General features: G+C 44.7%; 1 protein-coding gene across 1 annotated transcript in view; it reads right to left on the reverse strand.

The window, feature by feature from the left end:
• The window catches only part of drosha (ribonuclease 3 drosha), a 575197-nt gene that overhangs the window by 492251 nt on the left and 60761 nt on the right, over window positions 1-22185 (reverse strand). The window contains exon 3 of the mRNA XM_080286434.1: window positions 6447-6595. Coding sequence (XP_080142560.1) covers window positions 6447-6595 — 149 coding nt within the window. The remainder of the gene's footprint in view (window positions 1-6446; window positions 6596-22185) is intronic.

The raw sequence follows: 22185 nt of genomic DNA on the forward strand, positions 1-22185 counted from the left end.
ATTCAGTGTCTGTGGCAACAATAAGCTGACACCTGAGTTGTGTGCTGTTAGAGACGGTGAGGTGCAGTCACCACAGGCTGTGCAGCAAGAAGCAGTATGAGCATGCAGAGCCGTGCCAGGCTGTGAGGTGGTGCAAGAGGAGGATTTGACTGAGGTTGTGGAGGGCATCACAACGCCAGAGGATGCCATGCAATGCATTGAAGAGCTTGACAGGGAACATCGTGAGGTAAAGGAGCAGGGAATTCAGGCTGAGGCACAAACCATGGCACCAGTTATGACCATGGGTTGCATAAATAACATCTTGGCTGGTGCAGTGGCACTCAAGGAAGCCATCATGGTTTATGAAGTGGATGAGGTTCAGACGACTGATATGCTGGACTCTGTATTGCATGCAATGCGACCGTTATGAAGAGCTAAGGCAGCAGAAAATATGACAACGCTACCAGACTCTACTCACCCAATACTTTCATCCTCAACAGATGCCAGAGCAGCAAGAGCCAGAGGAAGATGCTATGTCTGTGGGTTCCCATGACTTTGACGGGTTTGTGTAGGAGGCAGAGGAGTTGCAACAGAGGATTGTGAATGTACAAGATTTACCTACTTCCTCAGGTGAGGACTCCATGGAGCCGGCATGGCCAGAGGACCGTGCTGGGGCCCAGTAGGAGTCCTGCCCTGCCTTGGAATCCCACTCCCCCTCCCCCCAGGAAGCCCACAACCTCTACAATTTAAGATGAAGAATCCTCCAGTGTTTGTATGTAATGAAGTCATTATTAGGTAGGTAAATGTCCTGGGAGAAATCCCTGAAAATGCCCCAAAATGTGAATTTGTGGCTGGATTGGGTACCACGAAATCCTTTAACATGTAAACATATGGCCCTGTGACATGAAAGTCTCATAAAGCAGCACCTTCTGGGGACAATATTAGTGCGATATGATAATTTGCCATGATGTATGAAAGAACTCAATCACCCATCCTGCCAGATGCAGTCTGAGTTTGATGACAGTGCTAAACAGTAACATTAGCTGACAAACCAAAACAAACCTATAGGCTTCTCTAGCCTTGGACCATGGCTGAGATTTATTGTTTTATTTTTCATCATAAACTACAGTAAAAATAATGCTCGCCTAAACTACTGGTGTGGACTAGCCTTGATTAGCATATCCTATGCCACGCTTGTTGGGGAAGAAGGTATCAACCCAGACTCCAGGTAGGTCCTAAGCTCCTTGGTTTTGTTCTAAACCTCAGTAATTTTTTTTTCTTTACGTCACCAGCCAAATCACGGGTGCACAGTACAGTAATCCCTTTAATATCTGGACGCCCAGTAACTGGACACCCAAATGTCCGGACATTTTTGGCCTGGGCCTTTGAAACCCAAAAATGGTAAAAAAAAAAAAACATTAAAAAGCCAAAAAAAAAAGTCTGACATGTTTTCACCCGTAATTTGAACTTGGCGTGTGGCGCAGACCAGCTGTGTTTTGCTGCGTAGTTCCGCTAACGTCCGGCATGGCGACACTGCCTCCTCCCCATTTCCTGCCTACCCATCGTCGTGAGTGCACGCTCCTCACCATGGCCGTCCACATGCTCACTTTTGTGGTGGTGCCCTACCTCCTGAAGGCCCTGTTGTTCCTTTGCTGCCTCTTACTCGTGTGTGTGATGATGGCCCTGCCACCCGAGAAGAGGAAACGATTGGTTCTGACTCTGGAGAAGAAGAGAAAGATATCGGAGAAGGTGGACGCATGATGGCTGACGCCACGCATCCTCCATGAATTCAACTTAGCCCGCTCTACCTTGTTTGATATTAAGAAATCCTGGGACAAGCTCACCCAGTACACAGCTGACTTCGCATCGAAGACCAAACGCAATGTGGAAAGGAAGATTATGTACACTCCCTGGTTTGCAGAAATCGACCGCTCCACGCTGATTTGGTATCGACAACATGCTGCTGGTGTGCTGGTGAGTGGTACAGAGTTGAAGGCTGCCGTCGAGAAGCATGCAAGGTTACATGACACCCCAGACTTCAAGGCATCCATGGGTTGGCTCTTCGCTTTCAAGTTACGGCATGGCCTTACCAACCGTAAGACCCATGGCGAAGCTCTGGATGCCAACGAGGAGGGAGTAGAGGAGTTTCGGCAGAAGGTGAAGGGCTTGATCGACAGGGAGGGCCTCACTCTCAGTCAAGTCTACAACACTGATGAAACTGGTCTATTCTATCGCTTGCTGCCAACGAACACTCTAGCAGAGGAGATGGAGGAGCATGCACCTGGATGCAAGCTCTCCAAGCAACGGGTATCTGCTTTGTGTTGCACCAATCCTAACGGCATGCACCTGCTCAACCCCGTTATTGTTGGCCGTGCAAAGCAGCCTCGGTGTCTTCGTGGGGTGATGGATGTCCTTCCTGTCGTGTGGTACCATTCTGTGAAGGCTTGGTTCACAGCCAAGTTCTTCAAAGACTAGTTTCACCAGCACTTTGTCAAGGAGGTCACCCATTATCAGACGAAGACACTGGGAATAACGCGCAACCAGGTAAAGGCCCTCCTTCTTCTGGACAATGCACCTGCGCATCCGTCCGACAAGGAGTTGGTGGCTAAGAATGGCCACATTAGGTGCTTGTTTTTGCCACCTAATACGACTGCTCTCATCCAACCAATGGAGTAAGGAGTGATCGTGGCAACAAAGAGGCTGTACCGTCAGAAGTTCCTGGACGAGGTGATGGTTGTTCTTGAGGATGAGGATAAGCGCAGGGAGCGATGGGACATGTGAGGCCAGCGGATTGTGGAAAACCTTCGCCACTACAAGATCAAGTCAGCCATCTACAACTGGGCCAGTGCATGGAGGGAAGCCTCTGTCAAGACTCTGGAAAGTGGTTGGTCTTGTCTGCTTCTCAGTGCTGATGTGGTGCACGACTTTCTAGGTTTTGACATGGATGACTTCCATGCACATCTTCATGTGGCTGGCGACGACGTTGATGTGGATGAAGTGCGTGAGTGGTTGGATGACAACAAGGGCGATCCTGGGTATCAGATCATGTCTGATGTCAAGATCACATCTTCAGCTGCCGGTACAAGTACCCAGCTTGAAGATTCCGAAGAGGACAGCGACGATGATGCGGACTTCTCTCAGCGTGCCACTACTCCAGCCATCCCCAAGCTAAGAGCACTCCGGGAGCATGTCGAGTTCATTCTTGACTACCTGGAACACCCGGACTGCGACAGGGAAATGGGGCCCCTGGGACTTGTGGAGGAAGTGCGCACTTTTAGGCAGCGCATCGTCAATCACCAGAATAGCCATTCCTTACATCAATCAACCACTGACAGTTTCTTCAGGCACCGTGACCCCCACTGTGCTCAGTCCTGGCTCCACACCACTGCCTCCCCAAGACAGCCCTTCCACCTCCAAGCCACAGCCCAGCACATCAGTCACAATGGAGTCTCCTCTGGACGTGAGTTTGCGCCTGTCTTCAGACTCGTCTGCAGTGGGTAGTCCATCACCACATCCCAGCGATGCACCCCTCGGCCACCTGCAACACCTACTCTTAGACGCTGACAGTGAATAAACAGCAAAAACTCGCCACTAGACCACACAGGAATTTACAGTGTAGTGCAGTGCGAAAAACATAATGTATGGTACAGTGTTAAGAAATTTGAATTCAGAGTGCAAAGGATTCAGTGCAGATTGCTACTGTACAGTGGTGAGTTTCAAGTGCATGAGCAAGTAAGAAACGAATGTGCAGTTTTAAGACATTAGAATTCAAAGTGCAAAGGCTTGAATGAAGAGTGCAACAGTGGTGAGTTTCAAGTAGAGCCCAAGTGAGAAAAGAATGCGTAGTGTTAAGAAATTAGAATTCAGAGTGCAAAGGCTTAAGTGCAGAGTGCAACAGTGGTGAGTTTCAAGTAGAGTGCAAGTGAGAAAAGAATGCACAGTGTTAAGAAATTAGAATTCAGAGTTCACCTTTCCATTCGATTCCCGCAACATCCATCTCAGCAGTTACTTCAACAAACAAGGGATGAGGCTATGGCACACCTAATGTCTGACTTGGCTCATATCTCTAACTGGGGTAAAAATAATCTTGTTGTTTTTAATGCATCAAAGACTCAGTTTTTGCACCTATCAACCCGACAAAATCTTACACAGGTATACCCACTAATGTTTGATAATATTCAGCTTAATTCTGCATCATCCTTGAACATGCTTGGGGTTTCATTTACTCGGGACTTGTCTTGGAAAGATCATATTACATCTCTTGCAAAATCTGCTTCCAAGAGATTGGGTGTGCTAAGCCGACCCTGTTCCTTCTTTACCCCTGCACAATTGTTGACTCTATACAGGGGTTTTATCCGCCCCTGTGTAGAGTACAACTCTCATATGTGGGGAGGCTCCCCACATACAGCTCTTCTCAATAGGGTGGAGTCAAAGGCTTTTCGCCTCATTAACTCTCCTCCTCTTACCGACTCCCTTCAACCTTTGTCTCTTTGCCGCACTGTTGCATCTTGATCTCTTTTCTATCGCTACTTCAATGGTCACTGCTCCTCTGAACTGTCTGCATGCATTCCTCCACCCCTACGACAGGCGCATAGCACCCGTCTAGCAGCAAACTCTCATCCCTTTTCTGTCCAACTCTCTAATGCAAGAGTTAACCGTTACTCCCAGTCCTTCATTTATGCAACAGGTCAGCTCTGGAACTGTCTCCCTCTGACTGTATTTCCTACTTCCTATGATCTCCAGTTTTTCAAACGCAGTGTGTCCAGGCATCTGGAAATGATCGGATCTTGAATTTGGCTCTCTTATATATTTTGTTTTTCTCTTGGATGGAATAGTTTTGCAGGCTCGTTGCCTTTGGTTCCTTCTTCCTCACATAAAAAAAAAAAAGAAAAAAAAAAAAGTGCAGTGCAACACTGGATTACTGTAGGTGCTTCAGGTGCACCTTACTACTGTCAGAGTCAGAGAAGAGGCGGGTTATTCATTGCGATGGCCACGGACGTGTTGTAAGTACCCTGAATACTGTTAAATATTTTCCATACTCACCTCTAAATCTTCATTCTCTGGTTCCTTTTCATTTATTTCATGCTTTCTGTTCCTTATTGGTGTGGATAGGGTCTTAAATAGGTGCTATGAATGTCCAGTAGGGAGTTATGTAGGTGGTTTTCTGAGTTAGGCTGGGTCAGGGTCCATAAGTACCAGTCCAGGAGGAAGGGTCCCAGTATCTGGACAATCCCACTTTCAGGACATGCCTTTGGCTGTATTACATCGGATATTGGAGGGATTACTGTACAGTATATGCTGGTACACATTATATGGCATATAATACAGTACAGTACTTTGTCTTATGGAATATCTGAAAGTCATCAAATACTAATGTGCAATGAATATTACTGAATATTATTGTGATGATTCTACCTTACCAACCTACCTATCTACGTTCCCTCCTTCATTGAACACTTCATTACTATACAATTTTCACTCAAACCTGCTTGCCTAGCCTGACTGGGCCATGGGTAGAAATGTTACCTTGATTCTTGTCTTTTGTGCTGTTTTTGAAGAAGCTGTTTTTCCATCCATCCATTTATCATCCAGTTCTACTTTCCCCCATCAGGGGCGTAGGAGCCCGGGGCTAGGCAAGCTGGTCCTGACAGTTAAGATGAGAGTGACCAGCCTTACTCATCCTTGAGTGGCATAACATGAACAATAAACCCCAACCCCTTGAATATAAACCTTCACCGGCTCAGTCCAACCGGAGCACCGTAATTACCCACTAAACCACCAGGCACCATAATATGGTTATATGGTTACCACCCAGCATAGTAAATGGTTTCCTGGTGAACAGGAAACCATTTGGCTTGTCACTCAGTGTAGAGTCACCCACAGGAAGAAGGAAGAGGAAAGAATGAAGGAACGAAAGACAAAAGAGGGAGTGTAAAGTCACCCGTAGGAAGAAGGACGAGGAAAGACTGAAGGAAAGAAAGGGAGAAGAGGAGGTGTAAAGTCACCCATAGGCAAAAGGATGAGGAAAGAATGAAGAAATACAGAAGAGGAAGGAAGTAAATAAGGAAGAAGGAGAGATACCCGACGGCAACACTACATCGAATAAGTGGATTCAATCCATTTATTTGCTTTCATGACAAGCAGGGGAAATAGGCAGTATTCCCTCTCCCTAAACCCCATGAGTATATGGTGTAAGCATACACAAAAATTTGAAATGTGTGTGAGAATGTGCATCCATCTCAGCTTTGACTCCCAATTTTTGCATACTTTTTGTTGAAATTCCTATCATGAGCGTGAATGATTATGTGCCTAGTTACCAAGCTGTCATGGTAGGCCTGCACCTCTCATATGAGTGACAGCCGGCCACTCACTAATGTTGATATAATCAGATGTGAACTCCTACACTGCTGTAGAGTATATACTGCATCATAGGTAAATATTAAGTTTACAACTCCCCAGTTACCTACCATCTGTTCTCTCCCCATGTTCTTGTTCGGTATCTTCACGCTTTTTTTGTTTATCCTCCCTCATCCGTTTTGCCCTTTTTATTAGTTTTTCTTCAAAGGTATCACACAGCTGCTTCAACTTCTTTGTGGCTCGCAGAATGAGTGGATTACTGAAAAAAAATAAAACAGTAAATATTTTAAAACTTAAAGTCACTATATAACAACACACTTTTTCTTTTAATGCAAGGAGGAAGAAACCAAAAGCCAGAAGGCTGAAAACTGTTCTCTCCAAGAAAAAACAAAAACAAGATAACAGTGAGTCAAATTCAAGATAGGTGCATTTCGAGATGCCAGGACACACTGCGTTTGAATGACTGAAGATCATAGGAAGTAGGAAATACAGACAGAGGGACAGTTCCAGAGTTGACCACCTGCATACACGAAGGCCTCAGAGTAACAGTTAACTCTTGCATTAGCGAGCTAGACAGAAAAAGGGATGAGAGTTTGTTGCTGGACGAGTTCTACGCGCCTTCCAGAGTGATTGAGGGATGCAAGCAAACACTTCAGAGGAGTCGTGGCCATTGAAGTAGCGATAGAAAAGAGATAAATAAGCAATAGAGCAATGAAGAGACAGAGGTTGAAAGGAGCCAGCAAGAAGAGGTGAGTTAATGAGACAAAAAGCCATTGACTCCATCTTGTTGAGAAAAGTTGTATGTAGGGAGCCTCTCCACACATGGGAGTTATGCTCTACACAGGGACAAATAAAACCCATGTATAAAGTCAACAACTGTGCAGGGGTAGAGAAGGCATAGAGTCGGCTTAGCTCACCTTATCTCCTAGATGTAGATTTTATAAAAGAGGTAATATGATCCTTCCATGATAAATCCCCAGAGAATGAAACCCCTAGTATGTTTAAAGATGATGCAGGATTTAGTTAGATACTGTTAAAAACAATACCCCTGCAGAAGATTTTATTGGGTTGAAAGATGTAAGAACTGAATTTTTGGTGCATTGAAACAAGAAGATTACTTTCCCTCAATCAGTGATATGAGCCAAGTCAAACAGTAGGTGTGCCATAGCCCCATCCCTTGTTTGTTGAAGTAACTACTGAGATGGATGCTGTGGGAAGCAAATGGAAAGGTGAAGTGTGGAGTCATCAGAATATCAGTGGACAGGGTTAGATGTATATACAGCTTAGAAGGTCATTGACAAATAGAAGGAAGAGAGTTGGTGATAGGATAGAGCCCTGAGAAACACCACTATTGACAGCTCTAGGAAAAGAATGGTAGCCACCTACAACAGCAGTTACAGAATAACGAGAAAGGAAGCTAGAGATGTAGGCACAGACAGAACGATAAAAACTATATGAGGGCAGATTGTAAATTAAAGATTTATGCCAGACTCAATCAAAAGACTTTCAGATGTTAAATGCATTAGCAAAGCTTTTGCCAAAAGTCCTGAAAGGAGAATCACCAGGTACCTGAAAGGTACGTGAGAAGATCATAAGTGGAGTATCCCTGGCGAAACCCATACTGAAGATCAAAAAAAAAAGGTTGTTAAAGGAATGGTGCTTAAAAAAATTTTTTTGTTAAGAATAGACTCAAAAACTTTTGAAATACAGGATGTTAACCCGTTAAGCACGGGCATGTTGGAGGTGGTCCGTGCACCTCACACAGGGATATTCGCGCTCCGACTGACTTTTTAAAAATATTTGCCAAAAATCAGTTATTAGTCCTAGAATATTATAATTATATATGCATATGGCACATATCTTCAGATTTCTCCTGGGATATTTGTTGAGCCTTTGTCGACGACCGCAGGACTTGTGGAGACTTCTGAAGTTGGGTAACGAAGTCTCCACTTTACACTTCCCGACACCCCGTAATATGATTACCACAGCCTGTTATTATCACTAGAAACACTATTCTATGATTTTCAAGTAGTTTGGAATCCATACACCAAAAAAAAAAAAACACTGTGGAACAATGAAAATTGCGAGCGCGTACGAGCTTCCCACTTGCACTCGTTCCCCGCTGGTATTCTGTCATTTATTATTCATAAACACACTCACACTTTATATTCCTATTACTTTATTACACTTATATATATATAGAGTATTTATCCATAGGTTTCCTTCAGTAACAGTAGTTTATTTTCACTCCAGGCATTAACTTTCTCGTTCAGTAAACTAGCTTAGAGAGCAAAGCTTTCACTGTCATTACTCCAAGTATTTGTACTCATATTCTTATATTAGTGTGTGGTAATCATAGGGGCATTTGTCTTCTTAGTATAATAGGAAAAGTGTATGGTAGGATACTTATAGACAGAGTTAGAGAAAGAACAGAGAAATTAGTTGGAGAAGAACAGGGAGGCTTTAGGAAGGGAAGAGGTTGTGTAGATCAGATATTCATTCTTAGATCTTTAGTGGAAAAGTTTCTAGAGAAGGGAAAGAAGTTGTATGCGGCTTTCATGGATTTGGAGAAAGCATATGACAGGGTGGATAGACAAGGATTGTGGAAAGTGTTAAGAATATATGGAGTAGATGGGAAGTTGTTGAATGCTGTGAAGAGTATGTATGATGGTGCTAAGGCTGCAGTGCGTGTGGATGGTGAACTAAGTGAATTTTTCTCTTTGAAAGTTGGTTTGAAACAGGGATGTGTCATGTCTCCATGGTTGTTCAATCTGTACATGGATGGGGTAATAAAAGAGGTACAAGGTAGGGTAGTGGATGTTGGAGTGGCCCTGGTGAGAGAGGATAGTGTTTGGAAACTCCCTGTACTGTTGTTTGCAGATGATACTGTGTTGTTGAGTGAAGATGAAGGGGAGCTGCAAGGCTTGGTGGATGAGTTTGAGAGTGTGTAAGAAACGGAACCTAAAGGTGAATGTAGGGAAGAGTAAAGTGATGGTCTTTGAGAGAGGTGAAGTCAGTGAATGTATAGCGAGGTTGGATGGTGAGGAATTGGAAAATGTGAGTACGTTTAAGTATTTGGGTAGTGTGATGAGTAAGGATGGAGGTTTGGAGGGTGAAGTGCTTGAAAGGGTACAGCAGGGAAGAAAGGTTGCTGGTTCCTTGAAAGCAGTGATAAGAAACAGGGAAGTGAGCATGGAAGTAAAAAAGTTACTACATGACAGTATTGTGATACCAACTCTAACGTACGGAAGTGAAGCTTGGACGTTGTTGGAAGGACACAAGTCAAGAGTGAGAGCAGTGGAAATGAGTTATTTAAGAGGAGCTTGTGGAGTCACGTGGAGAGACAGGCTGACGAATGAGGATATAAAGGAGCGTTGTGGTGTTGATGTGGATGTGATAGGAAGCGTTGTGAGGAACACACTGAGGTGGTTTGGCCATGTGGAGAGGATGGAGGGTGAAAGACTGACGAAGAGAGTGTATGTGAGTGAGGTGGAGGGTGGAAGAGGGAGGGGGAGACCGAGGATGAGATGGAGGGATGGGGTGGAGAGGTATATGAGAGAGGGGGGTGTGAGTTGGGAGCAGGGTAGTGAAATGGCGGGGGACAGGGCGACTTGGAGGCGATTTGTTTGTGGCCACCCCAAACGGGATTGAGGCGTCTGGCAATAGATAGATAGATAGATAGATTTACATTTCTGTTTTATTTACACTGTCACTTCCAGTAACTAAGGTCTCCTTTCCCTTGGAGCCAGGATGAACTTGGGACACTGAAGCACTCGCAGTTTATCACCACTTCCTCCACTGGCTCATCACACAATTCACCACAAAGATTGTAGTCACCATCCATCATTATCATGGATAAATTAGCCAGTTCACGCTTCACAGCAGTCACTTAGTCCTTTACCCCTTCCCACACGAAGTTTAGTAGGGGTAAAGGTCACAGGGCCCTCTAGAAGCGGCGGAAATGGAGGGGCTCGAGTGCTACGTGCTTTCATATCTAGAGACAACACTGAATTGAATGACGAGGCGGATATGGGGCTGCCAAGGGTTGACAATATCAGCGAGGTGACAGCTGCTAATTTATATGCTGTGAAATGACTAGGAGGAAATGAGTTCCAGGTGAATGTAAATATCACTTAGGCTTCTCCCTTCCTTTCTTATACAGTACAATCCCAGCTATCCGGTATCCAGACAAACGGAATACTCAGAACAACGGGAAAATTCAAGGGCTGGTAAAAATGTCAGTAAGTTGTAACTGTGCGCCAATTTGAATGGACCGCCAAACCGCCGTTTGATCGTGTCACGCGAGGCTGGGTGAAGTCAGACAAAGCGAGGTGAAAGCATTTCCGGCTAATGTAAATCCCTAGCAAATCCTCTTAACTACCCCTCCTCTCCCCCTCTTTCCCCTACTTGAATTCAGTCATCTTCCACACCCTCCAAAAATCACCAGTCTGCGTTTTGCCACCAGACAGTAAACAAGCTCTCTTGCTATTGTGTTCCACTGATAAACGGTAATTTGTACACTCCAAAATGCCTAAAGTGCAAACTAAACGTAAGCGTATCGTGCTTACCTTGAAACAGAAGCTGGACATATGCAACAGACTTGAAAAAGGCGAACATTATAAAACACTAATGGCTGACTATAAATGTTAATAAGAATGAAAGTTTACTTTGTTGGAAGAAAAATAAATAAATAATATGCCTGCATTTCATACATACATCATTTATTTTATTTTCTGCAAAACAGCTGAATGGCGGGTGAGGGGTGGAGTGATGGAGGTCAAGTGGGGAAGAAGAAGAACAGTCGGAAACATAAACAAACTCACGTGGGGGCACAGTTGTCGTGATAATTCTACAGTGCAGTCTTAACACATCATCAGTTCACTAATAAATGTTCAAGCTTTTATTTCTTTATTTTATTTTTCAATTTTTATGAGTACAGTACATATAATGAATACAGTAATTCGGTAAACAGTGGACTGGTGCAATTTGCAGTATTGCAAATTGCTAGACATTGCACGCATGTCCGTTATGACCATGGTGTGTGTTTACAAGGCAGTTTTTCAGGCGGAATCTCTTAGTGTAACCCCTAATGTGATTGGTGAGTAACTGAACTGTATTTACTGCTGTGATAGCCTTTGTATAGATTTGACTTGAAAATCAGAAATACGGGAAAAATCTGTAACCGGGAAGGTAAATTCCCCAAGCCACCCGGTTAACTGGGATTGTACTGTATATATTTTTATTATGAGAACAGGTCATACAGCATATTTCAAGAGGAAATAAACCGGGAAAATTAGCGAATGAGTGCACGTGGGGTGTTGCTAAGTGTTGCCAGGTGATAATTAGCCAGTTCCAGGTGTATGGCATTATCAATTATCTTTTTTCTTTTTTAAATATATTATTTTGTATGAGAATAAGACATAGGGCTCAATCCAGTGGATGAAATGAGTGGAAAAATCCAGGCAAGACTTGCCTAGCATGGCGCAGCTGGGGCAGGCAGGAGGAGAGGGTAATGGAGGGGAGGTACGGAGGGGGGGTCAAGAACTGGGAGAAATGGCTAAATTGTCAACAATGGATGGGAGTGCAGATGACAACAACAGCACTGACTATTGTTTGACACTGGCAGTACTGACAGATGATACAAGCAACCACTTCAAAGCCCGGGCAAATTCAAAATAACACAGAAACGCAAAAGTGATGCCCCGCGGTATGATCCATTGCACCCGAGCATCACGAAAGTGACGCCCTGCGGTTAAGGGGTTAAAGCAATTGGGCAACAGAGGGCAGGAAATGGTCACCCTTCTTTGGGACAGGCTGAATGATAACAAACCTCCAACAAGAACAAGCGGTGCAAGTTGACAGACAAAAGCAAAAGGGTTTACCTAGGCAGAGAGTAAGGACAGAAGCACAGTTCAAAGCACACTTACTTAGAACAGCAGGAAGGACCCCATCAGGCCCATATGCTTTGTTAGTATGGAGTAGGTTAATTATGTATGAGTAGGGGGAAATAGCAGTCAGATAGATTATTTTCTGGTTAGGAGGGCCGATAGGAGGTTAGTGAGGGATGTTAAAGTTATAGGAAGTGAGGAGTGTGTGCAGCAGCACAAACTATTGATTTGTGATATGGTGCTTAAAGAACAAGTGATGAAAAAGAGGACTTATGTACCTAGGAGGAAAATATGGAAGCTGAAAAACCAAGTAGTAAGGGATGCCTTCTATAGCGAGTTGAGGAGAGTGGTGGCTGAACAGGGAGCTGTAGACAGAGGCGTTAATGAACAGTACAGAGCCCTCAAGAACAATTTCTTGAGAGTTACTGATGTAACATGCGGCTGGACAAGAGGACCACCAAGACATAAAGTAACTTGGTGGTGGGATGAGGGTGTAGAAGATGCAATTAAGGAGAAAAGAAGGCTTTTCCGGGAATGGAAGAAGGGTGGTAGCAAAGAGGAATATTTGGCTGCCAAGAGTAGGACTAGAAGAGAGGTATACAGGGCAAAGTCTGAGTCACAGAGACAATTACTTGATAACCTAAATCATGGGGAAAGGAAAAATATATTTAGGGTGGCAGGTCAGGTGAAGAGGGATAATCGGGATATCATGGGTGAGCAGTGTGTGAAGAATGATGAAGGAAGGGTAGTGGTGAACAGTGAGGATATTAAAGATGCATGGAGAGAGCATTATAACCGGTTGTTGAATGAGGAGTTTGACTGGGACGGGGAAGGTTTGGAGCCAGCAAATCCAGTGTCTGGTCCTTGGCCTTTGATTGATACTGCTACTGTGAGTGAGGCAATAGGCAGGATGAGGGTGGGGAAGGCAGCAGGTGTGTCTGGGTTGACTGCCGAAATGTTGAAAGCCTCAGGCGATATAGGGGTGAGTTTAGTCACTGACCTGATAAATAGGATTATTTATGAGTGTGTTGTCCCAGATGATTGGCTGAAGAGTGTAATTGTAAATGTGTATAAAGGGAAGGATGATGCCCTGGAAAAAGGAATTATAGAGGTATAAAGCTTTTAGATCAGATAATGAAGGTAATGGAGAGAGTTTTAGAATGTATGATTAGAGAAAGAGTGAATGCTGATGAGATGCAGTTTGGGTATATGCCAGGTAGGGGGACCACTGATGCCATATTCATTGTTTGATACCTTCAGGAAAAATATATTGGTAGAAGGGATCTTTATTTTGTTTTTGTTGATTTGGAAAAGGCCTTTGACAAGAGTCCCTAGAGAGGTGGTGAAGTGGGCAATGAGAAAGCTTGACTTGGAGAAGTGGCTGGTTAGGGTGGTTATGGCCATGTATGTGAGTGCCCGCACCCAGGTGAGAGTGAATGGAGATTTGAGTGATGAGTTTTCTGTGAATGTTGGTGTGCATCAGGGGTCAGTCTTGAGTCCCATGTTGTTTATCATGGTACTTGAAGCCCTTTCACGTGACTTTAGAAACGGACTCCCGTGGGAGTTGTTGTATGCTGATGATTTGGTGTTGATTGCAGAGAATGAAAGGGAGGCGGAGGAAAGGTTTAGGAAGTGGAGAGATGGTATGGGGCAAAAGGGTTTAAGGGTAAATGCAGATAAAACAAAAGTGATGATATCTAGGGTTGGTGGCAGTACTGTCAAAGACGAGGGAGAGTGGCCATGTGCAGTTTGCCACAACGGCGTGGGAAGTAAATCCATCTTGTGCAGTGTGTGTGGTAAATGGGTGCATAAGAGATGTAGTGGTATCAGAGGTAGACTGCGAGATAATGCTGATTTTATGTGTACGGCGTGCCGGGGTGAGCAGGTGGAGATTGTCAGACGTGAAAGGATTGAACTTGCTGGTGAATCTCTTGGGTGTGTGGAAGAGTTTTGTTATTTGGGAGACATGTTGTGTGCTGGAGGTGGGGCTGGAGCTAGCTCTGTGGCTAGGGTGAGAAGGGGTTGGAAGAAGTTCAGGGAGCTCTTGCCTCTCCTGACATTGAGAGGGCTCTCCCTATGTGCTAAGGGGTCTTTGTATGCAGCATGTGTTAGGAGTGTAATGCTGTATGGCAGTGAGACCTGGGCAGTGAAGGAGGAAGATATTCGCCGGCTCAGACGTACAGAAATGACAATGATTAGGTGGATGTGCAGTGCGTCCCTGTGTCCAAGGCCTGGAGGGGCTGGGTTTACAATGGAAGAGTTGAGAGGTAGGATGGGACTGGAGTGTACTGGTGTTGTGATGAGGAGAGGTAGATTGAGGTGGTTTGGACATGTGGAGAGGATGGGGGATGATAATTGGGTGAGGATGGTGAGAAGTGTTAATATTGGGGGTGGGGTTATGAGGGGTAGACCGAGAAAGACATGGGACGAGGTCATTAAGTGTGACCTTAGGGTTAAGGGACTGAACAGGGAGGTTGCAATGGATTGTGCAGCGTGGAGAGCCGCCATTAGGTGACCAAGGCCGACACATGCAAGCATGTTGGAGCCTTGAAAAACGAAACGAAACGAAAACAAAACGAAACGAGGCCTGTGATAGAAGAATACATCACTTGTTGAAATTTTATTGTCAGACATCAGGAAGCCAGAGGGGCGGTGATGGAGGAACAGCACCGGAATCGTCTAAGGTGGAACTGGAGGAGAAAGTCTGAGTGAAGAAATCTGCATTATCAGTGGAGAAAACAGCCACAATGCCATCATAGTGGAAAAGAGGAGGGAGGGAGGGATGACAAGGTAAAGTTGTTAGAAAGGTTTCTGGCAAGGTGTCAGAAGAAGCAGAAAGAAATTAAGTTCGAGAGTTTGGAGTATTTAGTGTACACAAAATCATTTTTATAGTACGAAGAACAGATTTAGCAGGATTCCAGGCAGAAACATAAAAGAGATGCGATTCAGGGATGGGTTGGCTCTGGTATCTTTTGTAGGCCTTCTCCTTGTTGTGGACAGCATTAGAACAAGCATAATTAAACCAAGGTTTCTTTGCATTAGTCAAAGGATATGAGAATGGAATGTATGCTTCCATGTCCTAGCAAATAACCTCCGTAATGCGCAAGGCACGCTCAGATGGCTCCCGGCCATGGAAGCAATGATCATTCCAGGGAAAATCAAAGAAGTACTGCCTGAGGGCCTCCCAATCTGCAGCTCCAAAGTGCCACAGTCGACATTTCGTTGGAGGGTTCATAGGCCACACCGGAGCAATGGAACAGGTTAAGGTAATAAGGTTGTGATTGGAGGAGCCCAATGGAGAGGAAAGATTAACAGTGTAAGCAGAAGGATTAGTTGTATGGAAGAGGTCAAGTATGTTGGAGCCCTCTCCAAGGCAGTCAGGGATACGAGTAGGGTGCTGTACAAGCTGCTCTAGGTCATTAAGGATTGAATAGATGGAGGCATGTTCACCAGGTATCAGTGAAAGGAGAGAGTCAAAGGTGGTGGTGAACATTGAAATCTCCTAGAATGGAGATTTCAGAGAAAGGAGAAATGGATACAATGTGTTCCATTGTAGAAGAAAGACAGTTGAAGAATTTTTGATAATAGAATTAGGGGATAAGTAAACAACGTACATGAGAAAGGAAAGTGTGCTTCCATGCCTGAGGGAATAACCTCAGTAATGCATGAGACATACTCAGATGGCTCTGTGTCATGGAAGAAATAATTATTCCAGGAAAAATCAATGAAGTACTGCCTGTGGACCTCCCAATATGCAGCAACAAAGTGCCACAGATGCCACTTCTTGGAAGCATCTACAGGCCTGACTGAAGCAACAGGAGAGGTTATGGTGATAAGGCTATGATTGGAGCAGCCCAACAAAGAGAAAAGACTAACAGTGTAAGCAGAAGGATTAATAGTAAAGAAGAGGTCAAGTACTCTATGTTGGAACACAGTCCAAGCCGATCAGGGATACTGGTAGGGTAATGTACAAGCTGCTCTAGGTCATCAAGGATAGAAAAGATGTAGGCTTGTTCACCAGGTGGATCAGTGAAAGGAGAGCAGAGCCAAAGATGGTGATGAACATTCAGATAATGCAGAATGGAGATTTCAGAGAAAGGAGAAACTGATGGGATGTGTTCCATCTCAGAAGTAAGACAGTCGAAGAATTTTTCATAGACAGCAGATTTAGGGAATAAGTAAACAGTACAGGAATATTTAGTTAGAGAATGACAGGAAAGGCGAAGCCAGAGAGTAGAGAGTTCAGATGATTCAAGTTCAGGAACACGAAAGCAAGATATGTTGCTGCATACAAATACACAACAGCCACTTTTGGCTTAGATATGTTGCTGCGTACAAATACGCAGCAGCAACTTTTGGCTTTGAAATGAGTATAGAGAAAGTAGGAGGATATAGAGAAGGTTTTGCTATCAGTCTCCTCAGACAGTTGAGTCTCGGTGAGGAAAAAGTGAGGTTTAGAGGAGGAGAGATGGTGTTCAACAGAGAGGAAGCTGAAGGAAAGTCCGTGAATGTTGCAGAAATGAAGAAGTAAATCAGACAGTGGCTCCAGGCATCTTGCATGGTCATCACCCGGAGAGGGGAGGATGATGGGGGCTTTGAAGGTCCCCCCCCACCCCTCCCTGGCGACTCTGAGGCTTGGTAATGAGATGCCAATTTTGTTGAATTTTGAGTAGGATGTGTAGTGTATAATGTGTCTGTAGTTTGATGTTGACAGTTAGAGGAACCTGTATTGGAGAGCATGCTGACATATTTTCTGTGTTGCTGAAACACTGAAAAAGTTCAGCAAGGGGTGATGGTCAGAAGCTTGTCCCGAGGGTTGATGAAATGGGAGCTCCAGCTCTCCCTGTCATCAGCTTTCCATTCATCTTGGAAGTACTGTCCTGCTTGACTGGCGCTACAGTCTACCGATGCTACAACCTACACTTCATTCAGGGTGACTATGATAAAAGCCTCGAAGCCTTTCAATCACCAGTTATTATTACACCTGTCCACAATCACTCCTGCCAAATCCACTACCACATTCATCACTGTCTGCAGCACGAACATAGGTTATCCCCAAATATTACACTCAAAATACCTATGGCCCCCTCCCCCCTACAACACACATGATCAGACATACGCTGGACGAAGCATAAGAGTTTATCTAATGTGTGGGACACAAGAGCTATGTTCGTGTTAAGTACATGCCTCCACATTAATTTAAACATCTGTAGACTGAGGAATACAGTAATAAGAAGACAGATAAGGTCTATTTTGTAAAGATGTGGATATTCTAAAAATCAATTGACCACAATGGTGGTAGGTGCTGGCGACCATCACCAAAATCACAATGTACTACTACAGTAATCTAAATCATCCGGAAGTCCATTATCTGAACAATCCATCATCCAGAAGCTGTGATCTGGCTGTTCAAAACCAGTATTTGTACATTATCCATTTTATCTGGACAAAATGCTTGTGTCTGTGTGGAAATTATGGCAGAACAAACATTTTTGCCCGGCTGGGCCTTTTTTTTAATTTTTTTTATTTATTTATTTTTTTTTAATGCCACTGCAGAGTATAGGCCTGCAGTGGTGACTGCTTATCTGTGGTTGATGAGTCTGCTTGACCATGGTAATTGGTTGGCTGTGGTTTATAGGTCTGCTTCAGACAGAGAAGTGTAAAACAACAGGAACAGGTGTACAATGTACTGTAATGGCCTTTTACAATGGCTTTCGAAGTTAGGCTATGTATGAAGGTGGGCTGGGGTAGATGTCCATTATCCAGACAGATACACTATCCGGACATGCCTTTGGCTCTATTACATTGAATAACTGCGGGATTACTGTACCTACTTCTTCCTTCACCTTTATCAATATTTTTCTGTCTGTCCTTTGCTCTTCCTATTTCTCCCATGTTTCCTGTAATTTTTTATTACTCTTCTTTCCTCCTTAGGTGGCACTGCACTGAATGACAACCAAATGGTTTTCAGGTAAGCCAGGAAACCATTTACAACATTGGGAAGCAACCATAAAACCAATCCATACATGACAATCAAATGGTTTTCATGTATGCCAGGAAACCATTTACAACATTGGGAGGCAACCATATAACCAACCCATACACGATCCTTATGTATATACAAGTGGGTTGGCTGAGGGTTAATGTCCCTCCCTGTAAAACAACTAACTCAAAGAGAAACAGCCACCCTTTATGGGATTATGGCATCTGGCTATAGACTGATAGATAGCTGACCACAAAACACCAGTAAGACAACAACGGCTTTGTTTACAACAACAAGGTCCACCAGTTTCTCCAGGGCAACACAGAAAATTACATCAAAGGTTACAGCTAGTGGCAAAAGAATGAATCCTAAAACAACAAAATTTTAAGGGCTTCATGGTAAATCCAAGGAGAGGGAGAAAAAGTTAGAGAAGAGGGTAGTGGATGAGCAGAAGGTTATGGGGAGGTCAGAATTATCAGAAGAAAGAATACAGATAATTTATGAATCTAAGAATTTTGGTAGAGATATCATCGACGGGCTGAATGCTCTGGAGAAGAGACTAGCTGAGAGGGATGAAATGGAGGAGCAAAAGATGCAAGGCAAAGAAAGAACTGGAAGAATATAAGGCAGAGGCAGAAAGTCAAAGTAAGATATTAAAACAAGGGAATGAAACATTAGAGATGTATAATGGAAAATCAAGTGAAAACAGTCGAGGTGGAAATAGAAATGAAAAATATGAGGAATGCATGGCAGGTGGATCAAATAAACTAAAAAATTGCCTTAAATCAAATAATGAAGGAGCAAAAAAGGACTAAGGAAAGACTCGTTTTAGTTTTTGTTTTTGAAGGCTCCAACATGTAGCATGTGTCAGCCTTAGTCACCTAATGGTGGCTCTTCATGTTGCTTGACCTCTGGCAGCTTCCCTATTTAGTCCCTTAACCCTGAGGTCACACTCAATGACCTCTTCCCAGGCCTTTTTCGGTCTACCTCTCACTATCCTACCCCCAACATTAACACTTCTCACTTTCTGCACCCAATCATCAACTCCCATCCTCTCCACATGCCCAAACCATCTTAATCTTCCTCTCCTCATAACAACACTGACGCACTCCAGTCGCATCCTACCTTTCAACTCTTAACCTAGCCCCCGCCAGGCCTTGCCCTCAAGGACGCACTGTACATCCACCTAATCATTGCCATTTCTGTACGTCAGAGCCTGCAAATATCCTCTTCCTTTACTGAGCAGGTATCACTACCATACAGCATTACACTCCTAACACATGGAGCATACATAGATCCCTTAGCATGGAGGGGCAACCCTCTCAATGTCAGGAGAGGCAACAGCTCCCTGAACTTCTTCCAACCACTCCTCACTCTGGCCACAGAGCTAGCTCCTGCCCCACCTCCAGTGCATACCATGTCTCCCAAATAACAAAACTCTTCTACACACTCAAGAGACTCACCAGCAAGTTCAAGCCTTTCACACCTGGCATGAAACGTGCATTATATCACAGCCTACCTCTAATATCACATCTTTTATGCACCCACTTACCACAAACACTGCACAACATGGAATTACTGTACAGTGGGCTCGCACAGTGCGCGAGAGATTGGGCGGTCCACGACCTCGCGCACTGGGAATTCATGTACTAGGAATACATAATCTTATGGGAATAATTACATATGGGGGGTTACCCCCTCATACCTGGACATTTTTTGGTCCTTAGTGACATAATAAAGGTCATATGTTTCAGACATTGTACTAAAGCTATAGTTACAATAACAAAAATATGGGTAGTCACCTTAACAACAGTAGACAACAGGCCTGATGACCTTAAATAACAGGGGTTCCGAGGTGCGGCAACACTTACAGCACCGCACTCCCCACCGCACCAACACTTCCCTCCACAGACTCCTCTTGATCACCTTCCCAAGGAGCATCAAAGTCACTCACTTTGGCCATAAACCCTTCAAAGTCCAATGCTGACACTGCTGACACTGCATCCTCTTCATCCTCAACAGGAACAGGAGCAGACGATGTCGCTGGTTCCGCAATTTCACCAACTTGAGCCCGCTGTGTGTAGCTTGTTATAAGCGTCTGTCTTCTCCTGTTTATTTCTTCCCTGTGCCTGTCTGTTTAGAAATGGAAAAATTTGTCGATACCAATCAGAAGTTCCTCCATTCTTAGGTTGCTCACTTCCTGCTCCTTCACCTCTTCCTTGAGCTTATCCATGGCAGCAAGGATCTTGCTAATATTTGACATACACAGCTCAGTCCTGCCTTCCATCATGCTAGGCTGCTCAACTTGACTCTGTCTGGCGTCGGGCTCTGCGTCAGCCTCGTCTATCCGTTGCAACACTTCCTCGGGAGGCTGTTCCTCAGTAGCAGTGTGCACTTCTTGTATGTCCGCCAATGTAATGTCCTCGAAACCTGGTACAGCTTGTGCTGCTGTCAATGTTGCTGCCTCAGCCTCGGCCAGTGGTTGAATGGCCGTCTCCTGGGTGATGCATAAATGAGGCACGAGCATTCGCCACACATGGTTCACCGTTGCAGGTGTAATCTGGTGCCAGGCTTGTAGGAGAAATTCAACTGCGTCCTTCACCATAAAGTTACGCCAAAATGCCTCAACAGTCATGGCATCTGTGGCAGGTCGAGATACAGGTGCTGGCGGAGATGCAACGGGAGCAGATTGCTCATCAAGGTCTTCGTCGTGATCTTCTTGTAGGGCAAGAAGCTCCTCTTGTGTGTCGGTCTTCCTGCATAGGTAGTCGTACACTTGCTTATGGTAGAAATGCTTCACTGTGGTGATTAGTTCATGATCCAGTGGCTGCACTAGTGACGTCGTGCGGGGTGGAAGAAACACAACACGACAATCCTTATGAAGATCTTCAAGGTATGGAGGGTGACTTGGTGCGTTATCAAGCACAAGGAGCATCTTAAATGGAATGCCCAGTTCCCGACACTTGGCCCTGGCATCAGGGACACACTGCCTTGTTAACCAGTCTGCCATAATGTTCCCGGTCATCCAACTATTTGCAGACTTGTACCAATACACGCCACTTGCATCCATGTTTGTGAGGTTTTTGTAGCACCTTGGGTGTGAAGCTGTGTGTACAACAACTGGCCTCATCTTGTAGCTCCCAGACAGGTTTACAGCGAACATTACCGTCATCTTACACTTCTGGAGCTTGCGACCAGGGGCTTGTTTCTGTCTTTTAGCGATGTAAGTTGATTTTGGCATGGTCTTGTAATATAACGACGTTTCATCGATGTTGTAGATCTGGTCCTTGGTGTACTGTCCCTCTTCAATAATCGCTCGAAATATCACAGGATAGTCTCTCGCGGCCAGCTCATTGGCAGAGGCACATGCACCAGACACTTTCACGTAACGGAGTTCCTTGCGCTTGAGAAAACAGTCCAGCCATCCAACCGATGCCCTGAAAAGTTTTTCCACTTTTAACCTGCGAGATGCTGCCTTGTAAAAGAGCTGGGCTTGGTTCTGAATACATCTTCCATTCAGTGGAACACCTTCCTTTTCTTTCCACATTATGAAGGTGGCAAGATAGCGCTGCATTAGTATCATAGCACGATTTCCCACCCGCGAACAGCCGTCTAGGTCAGAGGCACCGTACGTCTTCACTACAGCCTTTACAGCTTCACAAGTCTTCCACACAGTTCTCACTGTAGATTCAGCCAGTCCCAGGGCTCTCCCGATAGCCATGTTTCCTTGACCCTCCTCCTTCATCTTAATGATCTTTAACTTGGTGGCGTGCGTCAGAAGTTTCTTAACTCTTGGGGTTGGAGCCATGATGCGGCGAAGTACAGGAAGCACAAAAAACACCACACGTTGCACACGACAGGTTAGCTATAGAGAGCAGATACGCACAGTGCACGAGCCAGGACTGTTATGGCGCACCCGTTCCCTTGTACCCCAAGCTGCCAGTAGAATGCCCGGGAATTTCTGTGCATCAACATGAC

The sequence above is a fragment of the Coenobita brevimanus genome, chromosome 111, assembly GCF_032717465.1.
Source record: "Coenobita brevimanus isolate Jiangsu-jjx chromosome 111, ASM3271746v2, whole genome shotgun sequence".
NCBI lineage: Eukaryota > Metazoa > Arthropoda > Malacostraca > Decapoda > Coenobitidae > Coenobita > Coenobita brevimanus.